Genomic DNA, 21,508 nt, shown 5'->3' on the forward strand with positions numbered 1-21,508 from the left:
CACTGTCAGACAACTGAGTGTTGTATTTCTTGTCAAAAAAAGGCCACTTTTAATTTCAGCAGTTAGATAAGGAGAAGAAAATGCACGAATAGTCTTTTTTTTTTTTTGCTGATACTGCAATGAAAATGAAATTGCAAAGTGATATTTGATATCTGATATTCTATTTACATTTAATTAGGATAGGATTAGTTCATATAGGCTTAGTTGGTCAAAAATGTGTTAACAATAGCACCTCTGATATTGAAAGTTACTTCTTTATCCATGTGAATGCTAACATGTGCAATAAGATTACTATCAGTAATCACAAGCACATGTATTATTATAGCAGACATTTTGACATCCTTGTTCTGTCCTCTGTTTGGTCTGCATGAATTATTCTTTGAGCAAGTGCAATGTTTTATGCATCACATATCATATCAGGATCACATGGATCTTAATGGTAAAACACTGTCATGAAGTAAAGGAAATAAGCACAGAGCTAGCCAGTAATGAAGTGAAATAATTATTACCTATCTTAAGATTATAAATCCTTCTGTTTGTGTATCAGACAGTAACAGTATATGAGCTATGTATTCTTAATGCACTGCTGATTGCTACGGTTGCTTGGTTGAACTATAGCGGAGAGGTTAGTTGGAAAGGAAAACGCCATTAGTTTTAATCAAGACTCACTGCCATGACTACATCACAGTACATCATTGTGACCTGCCAATTAGCTTTGCATCTCGCCTGTTACATCAACCTTTGCCTGTCCTCATCTATTTAAAAAAAAACATACCCAGTCATTAATAATAGTCATGATGAGAAAATGCATTGGGTGGAGGAAGAGCTTTGTGAAACAGACAGCAGTTTGCATTGGAAGAGCTCCAAATCAAGCTCGCTAGCAGTAGCTGAACCATACAATGCAAACATGCAATTAAACTGTTCAAGCTACATTATAAGCAACATGAGCAGACTCGTCGCAAAGTTAGTGTCTTACTGTGAGCTGTCACTAGCAGCAGCGGCAGGTACTCATTGTTTTTCAGAGATTTCAGCAGAGCTCAAATACAGAAGTGGAGATATTTGCAGTTATGGTGGCTTCATGTACGCAGTAGGAAAGACAACATAAGTAGACATTAACATGATATGAAGGAAATAAACAAAGAGATAAAATCTTTGGAGACAGTAATACATGCCATTATTACGTCTTGGTTTGATTGCTGGGTCGCACTTTGTGTTGGAGTTAGCCCTTCTTCCGGTTGGTTCAAAATGATGCTTTTTGATTGGGAACACATAAAAAGAAGAGCACATTACACATGTTCTGACTTTGCTCCACTGTCTGTGAACTTTAGAGTCCATTTCAAGTTCTTGTATTTGTTTGTAAATCCTTAAATGGTATAGCCCCGCCTTACCTCAGCTGCTTTACCCCTGCACTCCTGTCTGATCTCTCAGATCATCTCACTATTTGCTCCTACATACTCTGCACATTAGACGGTCACCTACGTTGGCCAATTTTAAAAATTGAAATTGTGTTATAGTTGTTTTTGTAGTTTTTTTATGATGTTCAATTTTATTCAATTTTGTGTGTAGCACTTGTGCGGCATGGTATGGTAATCATGTAACACCACCTTTGTCATTTTACTGAAAATTACCAATAACATCCCAACATTTTGATATGGTAATTATAACTGAGAGCTACAAGTTGCAGTTCAAACTATTTACTAAAAAGTTAATAAATGATTAAATAACATGGAAAATGGGGAACAGGTTAGATAACTAATTAATCATCTGTTGACTGTCAGTAAATGTTAGAGAAGTAGTTTTTAATACACAGTTAAACATGCTTGACTTTTGTCAAATAATACTAAAATAATAAAAAATAATTATGAACAAATTTGGGGAAAAATATTAATTAATGTTACAGATACATTATTTAAAAATGAGGTAAAAGTAAAAATAATTGGTAGACAGATTCCAGTTTATTAGCATAAAATTAGATTAAATAACAATCTATGCAGTATTTGTTGTGTTGGATCAGAAAACTAGTGTTTCGTTATTTGACGACATGGTAGGTTTTTTGTGTGTGTTTGTTTGTTTTTCCTGTCTGTTGAGCATATAATATTAATCCTGCATGATCATTTGTTTAAACCTTTAAACTTCCTCTGCTTTCTTGCCTGTGTGTTTGTTATATTCAGTATATATACAGTTCCTGTTTTATCACACTTTATACTGAAACTGATAGCAAACCATTCTTAAATAGTTAAATTCTGTATTTGTATTTTGTTTTACTTGTACGTCATTGAATACCACTTCAGTGGTATCCCATTAATTTTCCATCATGTGCATGGCAGTAGTACTTGCGATCAAGTTAGTCAGCAACCACTAACACGCACCAGAGATTTAAACAAAAAATAAAAAGATGGTAATATCACAACTGGCTTTTATCTGTGCAATTTAGAAAGACCAGCTGATTTATATTATAATATTTTCACATTATGCAACAAGGTCACTTTTAATATTGCTTTTTGAAGCAGATAAAAAAAGACCAATTTCCACTTAAAACTGTTTTACTGCAGTATGAGATGCCCCTGATTGAGAAAGAGAATTTTAAAGTACACATATTTTGCAGCGGATTAGCATTTAATTATACGTTGTATTGGAACACTGCAATAAGACCCTTTTGCTCATCTCTGCCACTCAACAGCTCTGTTGGGCTGCCAGACTAACAGCATTGCCACCCGCCGTGATCCTTCATTCTATAGCTTTGTGTGTCAACTCTGCCTAATTAAATATGACCCTTGACCTTGAAATAGTAAGAAATATCCTCCCAGTTTACAACTTCATTTAGTGATGTCACGCTTCAGTGTCGAGTGTCATGGATTAGCAGTGTAATTCTTTTTTTTTTTTATGCTGTCATCCTACAAACCATTTATCGATCCTGCAGAGCCACATCTTCACACCTGCAGCCATGCTGAACCACCTCCATCTGTGGGCACCGCGAGACAACTTCCATTAAAGCCGCAGAATTTAATTCAGTGAAAATGCTGGAGGTCTTGAATATGCGGCTCAGTGAGCTTTTGTCTATTCAGAAACCCATAAGACTCAAAGGAAACAATATGTATTAATAATATATTGCAAAATGTATCTATCTTCAAAGATGAAGCAAGTGACTCCTAGCAGCAGTAATGAGGGCGCTGTGGGCAAAGTGAACAAACATTCCCAAGATCATTATTCCCAAGTTAGACTCAGCCTGGGGAACGCTACCGTGTGTTTGCTGCTGAATAAATAGTACTACTGAAGTGTTCGTTCAGCTAAAGAATATTCTGTATTCACTCTCGAAATGCTTTTGAATATTGTTAAATCAGGCTCATGTGCGCTTGTTCGATCGGTTAAAAGCAGGGTGTGTGTGTTTAAAGCGTCCACATGCCATCTTCCTGTTTATGATAAATAATATCAAGTTTCTAGAACAACTGACTGATTCGAATTTGCAAGAGGAAAGTTTTCAAACAGGCAAAGCAATGTCAGAGGTGTGACAGTTAATCATAAAATTCTTTTGCTTTTGTGTCCCACCAAATGTCACAGTTGGCTCGGAGGGAGCAGCAAGTCAGAGAGTTCAGCGCACACCTGTCTCTGTTTTTCTCCCTCCACTCCTATCTTTTGATGACAAGGGGAGAACCAACGATAGCAAGCCCTTTGTATTCCCTAAGAGGAGACGACAGCAAGCTTTTTCACTAGATGCGTGTTCGCAAACCCTTCAACCAGCCTAGCCTCTGATGGCAAAGGGCAGAGGAACTGTCCTTGTGGCTATGGAAATAACCGCTCCTCTTCGAGCGTCCGCTCCCACCCCCAACATCCACAATCTCTGTAGAATAAAACTGCTTGACAGGAAGAATAAGGAAAAGACAGCGATGGAGTAAAAGAAAGACAACATGAGGGAGGGGTTGAGTTATCGTGGGAGGGTTAGAGGAGGAGGAGGAGGAGGAGATGGAAGAGTGCTGCTCCTTTTCTCCTTTTTCTACTGAAACAGTCTCAGGAGCTGCCCCCCAGCAACAGAGGGAGAAAAGCATGATGAATAATTAACTTCGAGAAATGTCACAAACGGCAGAGAGAAGTGTAATCATTCCTCTGTTGGGTTTAGAGATCTGAGGTTTTTTTTTAATTCTTTTTCTTTTATGCCCCGTAGAGCTGCATGCACGGCACTGAGACTCTGAGAGCAGGACTTTAACCCTAAAAGCATCAAATACATTCCCCTACACATTTTTCAAATAAAAGGAAATAAATCATTAATATTTAGCCCTTTTAGCAAGTATCACAAAGGCATCTCACAGAGGTCTTCTGCATTTTTAATCAAACCATTGATGTCAGTCTCATTAGCTCTAAAATCACATTTAGGGAGCGAGAGCCTCTGATGGTAATGGTTTAATCAATGTCAGGAAGGCTTGAGCTTTGCTTCCTTTTAGTTTGGAAGAAGCGGAACATGCCCTCTCAGAATGAATAAAAGATAAAAAAAAAAAGACAAATTATTGTCTTCATGTTCTAAACAAGCTAAATTTGTCCTATATCCCAGAAACCTGTTGTGAAAATGAGTTATAGATTACCATGACCTAGTTTAATGAGGTAATGCGGGTTATATATATCATGTCTATTGTCATTTTCATACATTTATCGCCAAAGAGGATCGATAGCTGGCTTCCCTATTTGTGTGTTTTAAGTTTAACGTTGTCTGCTTTTCGTATATTTAGCAGAGAAGACTCTTTGTCTTCTCTTTACCTGATGTGCAGTCAGCTGGATGAAGATGTTTAAGGCGCAGAACTTTTTAGCTTTGCAACTTTGTTGGTAAAGACATTGTGAAAAAGAAATAAGGACATCGATAATTGAAAAGCAAAGAACGCTTATAGATTGTTCTTCCATCATTGTGCAATCAGGCACACTCTAAATGAGATTCCCTGTCAGTAAACACATTGATTGTTCAAAATAAGAGGATTTTGCCAGTATTATTTGTCCTCTTTTCATTACACAGAGTAATTATCCCTATACGGGTAGTTTTGTATAATGTAGAGATCCATCTTATGAAGAAAGGTTAAGGAACATTGCTACTCATTTATATTGTGTTTGAAGCGCTGGATAGCATTAGTAGGAGGGGGTAGATTACCTCACCAGGACATTTTTCTAGCATCATAGAAGCTGGTATCGATGTCCTTGCTTTGTTGGTGATGGCGATACTTTCAGTAAGCTCACATTCATTTCTGATATGCAGGAATGTTTGATTTAAACATTTATAGTAAAAGGAATCAAAACTTGATGTTATCCAAGGTGGCCTTGAAAGGGCTGTAACTTTTGAAAACACCAGCAAATAGGAAAAATACTGCAAAAGTCCACAAAAAAAAACAAATCACAAAACACTGTATTTGTGGTTTTTGGGGGGGGGAGACAATAACGTGTCTCACAACCGTGACAAGCTAATAGTAAACGCCTAATAGCAAATATGTGTCTACAGTAATAAATAAATCGTGATTAAAACACACATTACCTTGCTTCTTTTTCTGTCTCACAACAGCAAAGAATCCTCTGCTTCTTTTAAACGTGTCTTGGTGCTTAAATCCTTTTCATGCGTTGTTTTCTCTCATTTCTACAGCTGTTCCGTCACATTAATGTCTCCCCAAAAACACTTCCATTGTGCCTTGTGAGGTTTTTTTCCTACTTCTGATGTCTCTTAAAGTTTTTTTTTTTTTTTTTTTTTTGGGGGGGGGGTTGTTTTTTACTGGTTCTGTTGTCTTTCATTAAACTTCGTGTTTGCTTTTCCAGCATCTTTCTGTTTGCTGCTTTTTTCTTAAGTTGCAGTGCATCTCACCTCTCAGGGACAACGTAGTACAGGAGCTTTCTATGAAACCTTACTGACAGGACTAACCAGTCTACCCTTGTTATTGGTGTTTGAAGTAGGAGAAAGTTCCACATTGGACTTATAGTATAACTAGTGTAATTTCTTTTTCATGGCTACATCACCCAGTTTGTCTAATATTTTCTGACGTACCAGAACATTTTTGAATTTCTTTTCCCAGCCAACTATGTTCAGTAGCGCAAAACCAAGAGTGTACTAACAGACAGCTTGTGTTCTGTTGGTAATTTGAAATGTTTTATATTTAAATAGAATAGTTGTCAGTCTGTCAGTCCTCCACTTTAGTCCAAACTGAAATCTCTCAGCAACTATCAGATGGGTAGCCATGAAATTGGTACACATTTCAATAATGCCCAGAGGCTGAACCCTACTGAATCTTGATCTCCTACGTTCTTCTAGAACTGCTATCATATCTGTCCAGTACTCTGTTTTGTGACCAATTAGGACAAAGATACAACTTCCCTCACACCCTCGGGTGACAGCTGTACATCCACAGACAGTATGGCTGCGTGACATAGAAACATATAACTGCTGATTAGTGATACCTGAGTGACTTGGGTTAGGTGCCCAGCAGGCAGCCTGTCACTCAAAGTGACCGCATCTCTAATAATGCAAAACTTTAAGACTTAAAATTTGGGGTTTTGGAGGGGTGTAGCCTATCCCAACTGTCATAGGGCAAAAAGCGGGATACATTCTGGATGGGTGAGAGAAAACCATTCACACTCTCATTCATTTTCACATCCACACCTAGATTTACCATTTAATCTAACAGATATGTGGGAGAAAGCCAGAATCCCTGGAGAAAACCCACACAGCGAAAACATGCAAAATCCACAGAGAAAGGAGCTTAGCCTGCATGTGCATTTAAAACTAGGACACTCTTGCTGTGCAGCAACCGCTATAGCTGCAAACAGATGAGCTGGGAAGCATCATCCTTTGTGGAGGTGACTTTAGCAGAAAATGTTTGTACTATGTTAACATGTGAGTCTACGGAAGAGCAGGTCGCCTATGGTCAGTCGAGCAACTGCAGTTTTTTGGCATTGGCTTCATTTTTCAGCCTCACAGGCTTCCACAATGTAGCACTACCAACCTTGACCTCACCGATCTCATTCCGCTTCTATACAAGAAAAGCAATTCAAATCTAAATATTTTACTGGCTCTGAAACAAAATCATATTGTATCTTTTCTCTTTTTTTGGCATTGTTATAGAAAACCACATTTATTTTCAGCTATTTGTACTGAAGATCTAATTATTGCATTTCCCATGTATATATACATGGGTTTTGTCTCTGGTCAGTTGTAACATTTTAATATTAACGGGCTGCAGAAAGGATACAGTACATCAAAATAGATAATGATATGCCACTATAGCTAGAACAAAGGGAACAAAGAAAGCATGCCCTAATTGCTTGTGTGAAGCGCGCAGGAGGACAGGAGGACAAGTTTTCTGACTGCCTCCTTTGCTTCTCTTAAATGGCAAATCAGCGAGAAGAGAGAGAATCACTGCCCCAGCAGAGCAATCAGCATGTTAATACTGAAGCAAAACACCTCAAAATCCTCCCATGTACCAGAATCCATTTTTAAATAACCTAACAATAACATTTAATTAACAGAGAGAGTTACACCTGAGCATTTAGATTTTAACCAAAGAAGTCTCTGTTGTTATTTCACTTGTCTTCCTCTTTAATTATTCTGAATTGGAGTCTTGCTGAGATTCTCTGGGGCTTTAATTAGGGACTGAATTAAAGTTATGTAAATACAGTTGGAAGCCGTAGAGTCTTTAAATAGAGTTGTGTTGCATCTGGCATTCCCCCCACCCGAAAGAGAAAACATCCTAAGTCTTTCTTTTGAAGTTTGTCAAATCACTCTGGGGTACTTTTCCCTTAGGTGTTTGTGTGGATTGATACTTTTTCTCAAAGGGTTATGACACCAAAAATATTTCTGTGAATGTGCCAGGTTTTTCTGTCTGAAGGCATGTAGAAAACAATTAATGTGTGTCGCGTTCTCGCTGTGTTTTTACTGCGTGTAATCCCGAGCATTCGTATACTCGTATAAAACTTTTAACTATTCACTGGAAACCCGCACGCATAACGTTACCTGCCTATGACTGTATTAATAACTGATTCTCCAGCTCCAATTTGCTGATCTACTGTGAAAATGAAAAGAACGGGATCAACCTCCCATTGGGCTAGATTAAATCCAAACTAAGTGCCTGGGCCCAGACTGCGAGCTTCTGTCTCTGAATAATAATGGGTTCTTTCAGCTGTGTTTGTCATCAAATTAGCCCTCTACTTCAGTCGAGGCACTCTCAGAGAGCAATTCTCGACAGCGATGGAATTCAAATTAGGCCGAGTCAGTTTGAGGTTTGTAAGCTTTAAAAAGGAGAATGAGTTTCATTTGTGGAGGTGATGATTGCCGTAGGAGGTAAAATGACAGTGTTTAGGTTCATAAAAACAAAAAAAAAACATCTTCCTTCCTCTGTTGAAGTACCTTTAATGGTGATTTTGAGTCATGTTACGGGACAGACAGTAAAACAAACCCTAAACCAGAAATTGTAGCCTGCAGCATGCTCCACATGCGCTAAATCCAACTCTTATTCCAAACCATAAAGCCTTTGAAGCTCTTCCATCGGTGCATGCACTCATTTCAATTTTTTTTCCTCTCTCTTTTTATTCTCTCACATAAACACTAACAGTACAGAGTGCACTTATAAGCATAGCGGAGGATGTTTAACAAACTCTTGAGGCAAAGTTCACTTTTGTTTGTCTTCCTGCCTTGTATTTGGTATTAAGAGGACCTAGACAGAGTTCTTCCTGCTTCTCTGTGCCTGACACTGTGTAACTTGTAGCTTTGATCAGCTCAGGAGAGGAAAACCTGCACTGGGAAGCGCCATCACTACAACGCAGCAGGGAAGACACGTAGAGCAGGAGGGGGCAAGGAAGAAGGGAGGGCAACCCTGTTTTCCCTCTGGCACTTTCTGTCTTGCATACGTTCGTTTAAGGGTTTAGCGATAATTAAAAGATCCATCCGGGGGATCGAGAGAACGATGACAGGCATGAATCTAAAACAGCTGAAAGGGTTGAACATGGACTGTGAGTTTATAAAGAGGTCTTTGGAATATGTCTTGGATATGAAAGCAATACACAAACTTAGAACATATTGACAACTTAAGATTTTCTTGAAACTGAAAATGCTTTTTGGATGCTATTTTTAATTTGCAAAGAATTTCCAATCTAGTACATTTCTTCCTTTTGGTTCTGAGCCTTAATGAGCTGGGACTTCACACGTCAGTAAAATCAGACTTAATCTGCGCCTCATGCCCAGTTACACGTATTGATCTGATTCTTGTTTTAGATAAAATTGTGTTCATAATAGCAGCTTATTTTTTGTTAATACCTCCCTCACTTTCTTTTTTGAATATCACAGATCTGATAAGAATTGAAATGATTGCGTCCCTGACATGTGAGAGTTTAAATAGTGTTTTATTAGTGCATTTGGAACAAATGTAAAGCAAATTACAGTCATGTGAAAAGGACTCTATGCTGGCCTGTGAAAATGTAATTACACCCCAGGATTTAACAGCTTCTAGAACTGCATTTGGTAACGACACCTTGACATTCATTTACTGTATGACTCTATCAGTCTCTCGTTGTGGAGGAATTTTGTATCACTCTGCTTCACATCGTTTCAGTCCACTGAGGTTTGCTGCTGGTTTGGTTTGAGGTCTGGACTTTGACTGGGTCATTGTGACACCTTGATTCCTTTCTTTTGTAGATTTGCTGTTGTGCTTGGGATAATTGTCCTTTTGCATGACCTAATTTGCCACAGTGTGAGTCTTGACTCACATGTGAGTCTTGAATACCTCACTGACTGCAGACTGTCCAGGTCAAGTGGCAGCGAAAAACCCCCAAATCAGCACCCTTCCATCACCATGCTTGACAGTTAGGCTACGTTCACACTGCAGGCGAAAGCGCATCAAATTTTTTGACCCTATGCGACCCATATCCGATCATGGTATGACAGTGTGAACGGCACAAATCCGATATTTTCAAATCCGATCTGGGTCACTTTCGTATTTGGTACTGAATCCGATACATATCCGATGTTTCAGAAAGCGACTGCTGCTTGAATGGTCAAGTTGCATTAAATCCATCTTTTATGTCACTGACACAAGACAGACGCCAATTATCAGCGCCGGAGAAGCGCCCGATAGGACATTGCGAACGCTTCCTGGCCATCCGGTGAACCTGCTGGGAAGACAACGTTGGAGAAATGTTAACGTTTTATTTGTCCTGCATAATCTGCAGATTCTGACAGAAATCTGCAACTATCCTTTGAAGCACCGCTCCTCTCTAAAACAGCAATAAGGATCATTAGTAGGTCATTTACATTATTATGTAATAACTTAAAGCAAAAATTGGGAAACGTGAAGTCCGAAGTCTTTATATTAAGGGCCATCAGTCAAACGATATTGTTTGCTCTGGGTCTAAACAGAGCGCGTTGTGTGTGACATCTTCTTTTGCGCATGCGGGCCGCTTTGAGCGTTCACACTGGAGCGCGTTTGCTGTCGCATTTTATTTGTAGTGTGAACGAGCAGACAAAAAGATCGGATTTGATCAAAATATCGGAATTGAGCAATAAGACCTGCAGTGTGAACGTAGCCTTAGTATGAGGTGTTTGTGCTGATGTGTTGTGTTTGGTTTTTGCCAAACTGGGAGCTGTGTATCATGACCAGACCACAGACCTCTCCACTTAAGCCCGTCCAAAGGAAAAGTCTTGCTGAGCCTTGGTTGTTCAGTCTTCATATAATTGTCCCGACATGAACTTTAACACTTAAAATGTCAACTGAGGCCTGTAGATGTAGCTTAATGATTTTTTCCAGTTTCTCTGGGACAGTCAGTCCTTGGAAGATTGCCAGTGTCAACACATACATGAATGCTACAGATCAATTAATCAAGTGCACTTGAGTATCAGCACTTGATTAACTGATCTTGATTAATTCCTATGATAGCAGTAAAGGTGTGCTTAGTTTTTCTCACAGCATCTTGTGAAAAAGTACTTCTAAAAACAACTGTGGGTGAGCCCAGGATTTACAAATCTGTATTTTTCTATCATCCAGGGAGCAGCGATGTTGTGAAATTTGCATTTAATAATGCATCCTTTGATGATGAAATGATAGGTTTATGGCTGAGTATGTTTGTTGTCCAAGACAGCAAGGGGAAATAATCTAGAAATTGACTTACGGGACATTGGTACCCTCTTCTTTTGAAGAAAGACGATCTTCTCCTCTTAAAGTAAGACACTGTCCCGGATAAGGCTGCCCAGCCTTGCAAGCACATGATAAAATACAAAACGCAGCCTGTCTGCTTTGAGAAATCCAGGACATCGCCACCTTATCTGGGAGCCTTCAAAATAATGTCAACTGGTAATCAATAGACTTTGGTGATTCAAATGGCTTAAAACCCATACTGAAAAGTCAACATGCTAAACATAAACACGGTTCTTATAAATAAACCAATATTATCTTGTGATACACGAACATGATTACTACGATTTTGAACTACACTTGAAGCGGGGTCAGTGTCTGGTGCCATTCATTCAAGAGGAGAAACGCTGATGGATTCAATAGATTCAGCTGGCTTCTCTAACCTCCAAGCATTCAGCAGTGTGAGCAGTCCACACCCACACACACTTTGAAAAGAAACTCTAATCTTGTTTTGGAAAGAAACCCTACACATGCAGGGAGAGACTCTAAATGGGACAAAAACCATGTTACAGCTTATTTCCAGAAAATGTATGGCATTGAGAGGCTGCTGAAATAGCTTTATATTGGTTGCTGAGAATAACGGCAGTACTTGGTAATGGATTATTTTGGTCTGTGTCTCGCTCTTTTTTCTCCCTGCAGGGCTAAAGCAGATCCATGCCCTGTCCATCCAGGGGAACTATGAGCTACGTATCGACCTGGAGGACTTTGAAAATAACACAGCGTACGCCCAGTACGGCACCTTCGGAGTGGGCCTCTTCTCGGTGGACGCCGATGATGACGGATACCCTTTGACTGTGGGAGACTATTCAGGCAATGCAGGTATGTGCTGTGTACTCAGTGAACTCATTAAGGCTTTTCTTGGAAGACATACTGTGCACTCTGATTAGTATACACCATTTTTGTTTTGCACATATTATTTTTTTCCCCTTCGTTCAACCTAATGGCAAACACAGCAGTGTGCGAAAGTCCAGCCAACGCCCCTCGTATTCTGCATTCCAGCAAATATAACAGTGCATTATTTTTGCAATGCAGTAGACGTGTCCACTTGTTAAGCTTTGCAGAGAGTGCTCAGAGTGAGGGACTGCTAGTGTCTGTTTCTCTGCTCACTCATCATGAGATTCAAGCCAGCTACCTGTCACCTTGATTAAATTACTGCCAATTAATTGCCGTGCTTGACCTGCAGCGTAAACAAAAAAGCTGCCATTGAAATGAAGAAGCAATTTAAAGAAGCTTTGGGGAGCAGTGCTTTGAGAACAGACAGAGAGAGAATGGGGACAGATATGAGAGCGGGGAGGAGAGTAGTCGATAAGAAGGAGGGCGACTGGAGGAAACTGGGATGGGAGAACTAGGGGGACAGGTGTGGGAGAAAAAGAGGTAAATAAAAATGAGGATAGAGATATTTAAGGGACAGAGAAGGCAATGAAGCGAAGGAGGAAGAGAAAAATGGGTTGTATGTATGATGGGGATGGGGGGGTGTTCCTCCAGCTATGGCTCTGCTAAAATTCCTGTAAAACTCCAGGCCTGTCCTCTTCAAAGCCTGACCTTGAACTCGTTTGCCTGCTGGACATTTGAATCCAGTCAAATTATGGCTACTCCAACTCTCTCGGGATAGTCACACTCTCACGTCAGCTTCCCCCACAGCAGCTCTACTGTTATTATTAGTAGTATTTTCCATAGCTCTGGCTGCTTTTGATCAGCAGACAGGTGCTCGTTTCTACTGGGAGCAGCTGGATCTTAATGGGCATCAGAGGAGGCTGCCGGCCCTCAAGCCACCCAAGTGGCATCCTCTGCCTTGTAAATGAGCCTGTTTTTGCGCCCCTCCGCCACCCTTCCCCTTTTCTTCCTAGCTCTGGACATCATTGTACTGTTGACACCAGTAAGCATTTTTTTCCCTTGTTCTACTCCCCCACTATCTAATTTCTCCTAACATCAAGCGGCACACAACGTGAATATCAGACATGCCTGTCAAATTATTTTTCCTACCGAGCGGTTACCATAGTAATGCCAAATAGCAAGTGGAGCAGGGCAAAGTGAGAGGGTAAGAAGCTGTGCGGCCACATCCTGGGCAATTAAGGGCTGTTTGATGCCCTGACGAGCTGTTAGGCTTCACCTGATGACTGGTGAGCACTCTTTCATTCTGCTCACCACTTTATCCCTCTATCCATTTCTAGTCACAGTGTGAAGCCTGCTTTTTTTCCAAAAAAAAAATAAATTTGAAGGGGCAAAGAGTGGAGGAAATGTATGGGGAGTTTATTGAACATTATGAGCTCTTTCAACATCCATTTGCAGGAAACTTTTGGTCTACCGCAGCATCTGCAAGGGCGTTACTTTCATTTTCCTGGTGAATTTACAGCAGCGGCTCGCAAAACAGTTGTCAGTGTGAGAGGATTTGCCAGTAATAAATCTTTAAATAGTCAGAGCGATATTTTCAGCTGTGTGGATCAGATTGACCTTTCAGACCACTATTAGGTCCACTTAGGTGATGCAACTTGGCTGCGCCACATCCCTGCAGTGGTCTTTCATCACTGCCATAATCACAATGAGAGGTTATGGGAAAGAATGCCCTCTTATAGAATAAGTACGCTTTTAAAGCTCTTTGAAGCTGTTACAAAAGTTACATTATTATACTAAATTTCTTAAAGTGGACAAAATACCCTGACTTAACAAAAGACTGAGGGGCAAGATGTAGGGTAAACACACACCACATAAACAAACACAAAGACATAACCGGAATGAGGGCACAGAGGGCAAGGGGATGTGAAAACACTCAGACCTCGAGGGAGGGAAAAACAATATGGCCGTACCTAAAACCATGACATCAACATATGTGAGACAGACCATTTAGTATGTCTCATGTATCATCTGAAAGATTTGTATCCATTAACAACCTAATGAAATCATTTGGGGAGTGTTATTAAAAGGTCGCCACAGAACCTTTGAGTAACTGCCTACAAAGCCGTCTGACCTACTGCTTCAGCTAATGACAAGAAATACTCAGGAGGACACTGGAGCCGTATTTTTATTCTTTTATCTCTTTCTCTCTACAAAACAAAAAAAAGAATAATTGGAAAGTTATGAGGTCTTTTGAAGTTAATCGCTTGTGTATATGTCTAATTACAGGTTTCTAAACCAAGAATGTTCTGATGAAAGATGTAAAGGAGATAGCTATTATTTCAGTAACACTTAATAATATATACTTTACTAAGAGAGTAAATCCCGATGGAATTCAATGGAATTTCACTTTCATTTATTTGAACGAAAATGCAATTATATTTACCTACAAACACAAACAAGTTCGGTTTTTGCAGGAAACAAAGACATAATTGTAATGTAAATAAATTTAAGTACTATGTGGGTAATTTTGAGTTGATTTCACTTCTATGGTCATTTAGCAATGAAATCAAATTAATTATGTCACATCATAAATATGGCATACTTTTTGGGCCACGGGCCATAATATGGAGGTTTTTTTTTATTAAGAATTAATTAAGAAAAAACAGGTTCCATTAAAATATGGGGTCTCGTGACATAATGATGGGGAGAAACCCTTTTTTAACAATGAGTGTTCAAACATCCTCGTGTCCTGTAAAATATCTGATAGTTAGGCAAAGTTTTGCCACCACATAATACAGCCCGTGTTCCAAAAGGTAGTGTGCTTACAATGTACGATGGAAAAAGTGGCTGTGGGGGTGGCTGTAGCTCAGGTGGTAGAGCAGGATCAGTCATCTACTGATTGGAAGGTTGGTGGTTTGATTCCCGGTTTCCCCTCGTCTGCATGCCAAATATCCTTGGACAAGATACTAACCCCAAGTTGCTCTCTGATGCATCCATCGGAGTGTGAATGTTAGTTAGAAAGCACTAAGAAAATTGTGCTTGTACTTATGGGTGAATGCACTAGTTGTGTGAAGCGCTTTAAGTGCTCAGAAGAGTAGAAAAGCGTTAGATGAGAACCAGTCCATTTACCCAAAATGTTCTTTGTTTTTCCCACAAAATTACCAAGAAATGATGCAGTACGGAAAATGTTCTAACTGTGCGATTTGGATCGCGTTTCTTGTAAAATACCCAGAACTTAAATTTACTTACAGTCTAATTGTTCCTCTGTTCCTTCTAAAAACCTGATTTGTCACCGCATTATTCTAGTATTTCTACTTTTAAGTATTTGTAGGCAAGTATAATTAAACTGTAATTTAGTTTAAAAGGCAGTTTAAATTTCATTTAATTACAGTTGAATTACACTCTTAGATGCAGAACATATTTTTATGAAGTTACAGATTCATCTATGTTGTTTTATTCATTAACTTCAGTTATACGACTATTTTGTGTGTATTGACACATTCAAATTTAATTGCCATTCTTTTCTTTTTTTTAGGTGATTCTCTGTTGAAGCACAATGGAATGAAGTTCACCACCAAAGACAAAGATAACGACCACTCGGAGAATAACTGCGCCTCCTTCTACCATGGCGCGTGGTGGTACCGAAACTGCCACACCTCCAACCTTAACGGCCAGTACCTGCGCGGTCAGCACACCTCCTATGCCGATGGCATTGAGTGGTCCTCCTGGACTGGCTGGCAGTACTCCCTCAAATTCTCCGAGATTAAGATACGCCCGACCCGCGACCCAGAGAATAAATGAAACTGACACGAGAAGGAAAAAAAAAAAAGAAGAAGAAAATTTTCAAACATTATAAACCACAGTTTCTGACAGCTTGATGGAGTTACTTGTCTCGATATTGTTTATTCACTAAAACGTGCATCTTTGACTTTAGTTGACTCTGCTGTTTTCTCGTGATGTCTCTCTTCCATTTTTTTGCTCCTCTTCCTCGCTCACTCAGCTACTAGTCACCCTGGCTACCTTAATCCTTCCCGTGGTCCCATTCTTTGAGAAATTAAATAACCCGGACGCTCTTATTTTTGAACGTTTAGTTCACAAAAACAGCTTACCAGAGCCCTGAACCAACAACAGTCCACTGCTCCGGGTCTGTCAATGTGGTCCAGCCCCCCTCTGAAGTAAAATGGGTCCCCTGACATCAACCTGACCTAACCTGTGCTGACATGGCACTCAGTTCCACTGCCCACTCCTGTAAAATATGTGAAGACAACCCCCGTTCACAAAACATGAAGACAGAATATGGAAATTATTCAACCCTGCAAACCCCACCCCCACCCTCTGCAAAGAAACTCTCAAGTTTTACCAGGGAGAAGGGGACAGGGCAGTGGTGCACTACGTCACATTTACATCTTTGATCTGTCCGAATGAGCCCCGGCAGGGAAAGTGGCGAGAAGTACGGGCGCTCCGATAATGAGAGCGAGACAGAGAAAATGAGGAAACAATTTGACAGGAGCTAAATTGGTGGAAGGAATGGGGGGGGGCAGAGTGAATCAAACTGGGGAGATGAAGTAGGTGAAGAAGAAGAAAAAGAAGAAGAGGTGCAAGAAAAGGATGGGGGGGAAAAGAAGAGACAGTGGAGGATGTCATTCATCTGACTTGGACCATTAGGGAGCATATTGGGCACTTTGTCTGATCTGCCTGCCAGCTGAGTACTGGCCAACTGATGCAGCACTCACAGATGGTAACCCAGCACTTTGTGTGTGTGTGTGAGTGTGCGTGTAAGAGAGAGAGAGAGAATGTGTGTGTGCCTGAGACAGAGAGAGACAGACAGACAGAGTTCTCTAACACTATCAATTTCCTGTCACGGGTTCAGTAGAGCATCTCGATTGACTACAATGTTTAGCACAGAAAGACTAAGCATGATGCACGGCTGGCTTACCTGCACTCTGTCCAACTAAGTAGCTGAAATACGCCTGCAAGGGATGTAACGAATTAAAGCAGGAAAAGACAACAACTTAGAAGAAACTGATGGAGCCACTGAAAGAGACCCGAGGAAACTTCACGCCCCCCTTTCTTGTTTGTTCTCTCTTTTGTACGTTTTTTTTCCTCTCTCTGTTGTTTCCAGATGATTATTGTGGAATCGGTTTGTGCGATACGGTTTTATCTTGTCATGCAAACGGAGCGAAAGATGCTATAAAATAAGATTTGACGCTCTCAACCGCCGTCTTTTTTCTTCAGAGTCATGGCAACATCCAAACTGCCTACAGAAAACAAAGCAAAAAAAGAAAAAAAAGATGAAGTCAGTTTAAAAAAAAAAAAGGAAAGAAAAAATTCACAGCACATGGGCGGAAAACAGTGCAATCCCGATTTTTTTCCCCGTCTCTTTTTTAAAGTCGGTGAATCAACTTTTTTTTGGATGTAATAAAAGCTTTAAAATATCTGTAGATTTTATTGTACAGTGTGTATGACTTTTAGAGCATGAGAATCTGTTTCTTACTATGCTACAACACAAAGAGAACTCAAGCACATAGACTTTACAAAATCCACTGGTTCAAAAAAAGAAGAAGAAAATGCAATATGTGGAGCAAAATAACTTCCCCCCCCTTCTTATAAAATGAGCAAAAGGTGGGGAGTGGCGCTCCTTAGGCCAGATCCAAGTGAAGAAGAGTAACATGATTATCCCTTAAGCACATGCCCGCTCTAATCTGCAGCACAAATTTCAGTCTTTATGTCAAAGGCACAATGATAAGAGTTTTTTGAACCTCCTCAGGCACAATAGCTGCCTTGCTGGACATTTGCGACCTTTGTGATTACTTGGCTTTGGAGTCACTTGGAAGCAGTTTTGAATCCGTGCTAAAGGGTGTCGCTCCAGCTGACAGTGAGTTAACGTGTAGCACCGAGCAATGTTGCACTTAATACCTCTGACACTGGAACAGCTGTGAGTTTTTCTCTCATCCCCGGTGCTTTGATGAAGGATCTCGTTTCTGTGTGTGTTTCTGCTAGCGCATTGGCTGTGCACACGCGGTATATGTCACGTGGTGGTGGTGGACTCCTGCCACGTCTTTTCATCGAAGAAGCGCCGAAGACACGTTACACATGCCTGCAGATGTTATTGTGGCACAGAGTGTGCGGTGCGCTATTGTCAATTCCGAGACAAGCTGGAACTGTGCGGAGTCGCTCGAGGAGAGGGAATTGGACCGCTCGTTGAGTATGTGTGCGAATCGTGAGTATGTGCGTGTCTCTTTGCCGGACGGAGCGTCGGTATGCGTGAGCGCAAGCGTGCATCTGCAGTGTTTCTGTGTTTACACGTATATGCACATGCGTCGGTTTGTACACGCCCAACGTGCATGAGCCAGACAAGAGAACAGGAGGCTGGGTGTGTCTCTCTGTGGAATTCTGAAGTAATGTGATGCCTATGTACTACATGCCTCCCTCGCTATTTGTGTTGATAACAGAGAGATTTACATAATTCTAATAATGAACTATTACTTATTGTGATTGTGATCCCATTAAAATGGACACCACCTTCTTGGTACTGTGTTGAACTGCGCTTGTGCCCTCGAATCCTGACAACCCGCTCCCGAATTCTCTGTTCGCCTCAACATGACTTTGTGCTCACTGTATACGTTAGCGCTATGTTTCCCTCGTTATTTAAATGTAAAGACATGTATTATTTGCCATGATGATCCACCACCCCACCCCTCCTTCCCTCTGTGTTAAAGGCCTTCATTGTCACTCTTTGCTGCTGCAGCTTGCTAAGTCTCCAATGGAAGAGATGATAAAAGAAGTGAAATCAGAGGCTCTGATAATTCCCAGTTAACCCACTCATTACAGAGTATCCGCACCCTCTCCATCGATCCGCCACGTCCCCAAACCCCTTTCTTACTTTGTACCTCCTTAATTGCCTTAGCCTGTGCTGCCAACCCCGGCTCCTAAATTCCTCTCTCTGCTCTTTCCGCTCCTAACTCCTATCCCCTTTATTGCTCTGTTTTTCTTCCCCTACTCCCATCTCCGCTCTCCTCCACCCAGCCCGCCCATTCCTTCATTCCCAGCGCAGAACTAACTATGTTTTTCTTTTTTCCTTTTATTTTTGGTGAAGTACTATAGATTGTTTTGCTGAATCTTGATACTGTGTTTTAATGTTCTTGTCAACATTTAATAAACATTCACATTTTATAAATGGAGCACACGCCGAAGCATTTGTGTCTCTCTCGCTGTCTCTGTCTCTAGCAGCGCATCCATACACATCTATAGGCGTGTGGTTCTGTGTTTGTAAGAAGCATTTAGTAGCCTTCTGCTTGTCAAAAGAAAAACTTGTTAACGTTTTGGAACATCAACCACGATAAAGTACCACAAAGCATGTCCTTGGTTTTGAAAGGTAGACTAAGCAGACAAAGAAAAGAAAAAAAAAAGCTTTGGGTCTCGGGGGGCCAGCCACGTAGTTATAGCTTTGCTCGGTGAGGGTTCAGATAATATCAACTTTCAAGAACTTTTCTGCTGCAAACTAAATGCAGAGGTAAATTGAATTTTTGTTTGTCAGAAATGATGCTGCAGCTATTTTAGAGTTGTTCCACAGAGTTGTTCCTTGGGAAAACTAAAGAAGACCATCACCATGCTCCATCAGGACATGCATGACTGCATGACTGGACATTGGCCCCATTTCTAGTATAAGTTCCAAGTTAGTTTTAGCATTAATTTCACATAAGTGTATACCTAAGTGCACGGAATGATCCAATACCTTGTACAAACACCTTTAGCATTAATAACTTGAAATAACACATAGATTTCTGTATGATTTTATCAAACTCTGACATCATTGTGGAAGAAAGAAAAAAAAACCAAACTCAAAGTACAAGTTTTCTAATTTATTAAGCATAATAACAGTGCCTGTCTCCTCCTCTGTTCAGCATGCCAAACAGACAAAGTGCACCGCACCCAAACAGTAAACACTTTTATTATGAGACACAGAAACAGAATATTAATGTCATTGTTTAAAAGTTGGTTTAGCCTTGGCTTCTTCCCTTATATGGAGCTGGACCCAGTGCTTAGTTCGTCTTATACTTTCTTTACTGGACATCTCCCTGTAAGAGAAGAGCAGAAAAACAACCCCTCTCTAGACACAGAACCTGGTATCGCATGGGTGTGGCGTTCTCTTTCAACACTCTATTCTATATCACTTATTTGTGTAATAAAAGATGTGACATAAATGTGATAACTGATAAAATGTAAATATGTGATATGAGGTGTTTGTGTTATCTAAAATAATGAGGTATATTTGTATTAAAGATAAAAAGTAAATTGCTAACAGTTTTGGCCCACTCTTCTTTACAGGATAGCATCAGTTTATTAAAGGTACTGAGGTAAGTTGGTGAGGATTTCCTGAACTTTTCTATCAGTGAACATTTCCTTTGTTGCTTCGATTAGCTGCTGTTAGGTAGCATTTGTGAAACTTTCTTTGAAATGGATCTAACATTGTTGAACTCAGGCTCTTAGCAAATAAAGTCTCATAGAATCTGAGAATGTAATCAAAGTGCTTATCGGAGGAAAAACGCGATTTTGATTTTCAGGAAAGTTGAGCCTAATATTAGCTGCCTTAATGTTAGCAGGTCTGGTCTTTTTTTCTATAAAACCTATATTCTATATTTCTATAAAATCTACAAAAACTACTACTGTTGAGAAGAGAGTGCCAGTTTTTTAACAGACCCAAATGCTTCACACCTGCCAACTGCCAAAATGTCTGCTCAGACAGAGGTGATCACATTTGCCAGTGGTCAGTTAATCAAGGGCATTTGGTTATTAGCACTTGGCTGCTATTTACTTTTTAATTCCCATGGAAAAAGTAAGTTTGTGCATAATTTTTCACATGACTGCATGGGTAGAGTAGCCCAAATATATTCAGAACAAATTTAAAGAGAAACATTCAAAACTTAGATCGCTGGAAGGACAAACATAATACAATTTGATAACAGCAAACGAGCAAGTGATATTTTCAAAGGTTGTATTGTGTGTAATTTTATTACTGCTCTGAAGAGCCGAGTGAAATTGTGAAAATAACAACTAAACAACAAAACAGTAACAAAATAATATTAGTCAGCTTTATCCTTCACTGGGGCTTTCAGGTCTTTGTCCTTTGGCTCATTTTTAACTTGGTTTGATGGCCACAATAACAACGTCTCATCCTGTTCTACGGCAGCTCAAGATCAAAGTTTACTCTAAACACTACATATGACTAACATCTAAATTCAGATCCCCCCTGTAAAAACGCATCATCAATAGAGCTCTTGATAAGAGGAAACCTCTAGAGCTGGAAAATAAAGCCAACGTGGAAGTGGCAAAAACTGCAGGTGGTGCCGCTTGAGGCTGGCTCCAAAAGGAAGTCAGTCCCCACCAGTGTTGGGTAAGTTACTTTAAAATAGTAACTTAGTTACATTACTAGTTGCTTCTCTCAAAAGTAACTCAGTTACTTCAAGTTACTCGTTACTTTCAAAGTAACTAGTTACTAGGGAAAGTAACTTTGGTTTTACTCAGAATTCTCTTGT

General features: G+C 40.1%; 1 protein-coding gene across 1 annotated transcript; it reads left to right on the plus strand.

Moving 5' to 3' along the window:
- Positions 1 to 11,734: 11,734 nt before the first annotated feature.
- On the plus strand, positions 11,735 to 19,165 carry LOC102302951 (fibrinogen C domain-containing protein 1; the record flags this gene model as incomplete). The annotated part of the gene is made up of 2 exons (XM_005952567.2): positions 11,735 to 11,957; positions 15,508 to 19,165. Coding segments are annotated over 2 exons (489 nt in total), but the record flags the coding sequence as incomplete, so codon positions are not given.
- Positions 19,166 to 21,508: the final 2,343 nt, after the last annotated feature.

The sequence above is a fragment of the Haplochromis burtoni genome, unplaced genomic scaffold (assembly GCF_018398535.1).
Source record: "Haplochromis burtoni strain Fernald_Lab_line unplaced genomic scaffold, NCSU_Asbu1 Contig_1831, whole genome shotgun sequence".
In the NCBI taxonomy this organism is placed as follows: domain Eukaryota; kingdom Metazoa; phylum Chordata; class Actinopteri; order Cichliformes; family Cichlidae; genus Haplochromis; species Haplochromis burtoni.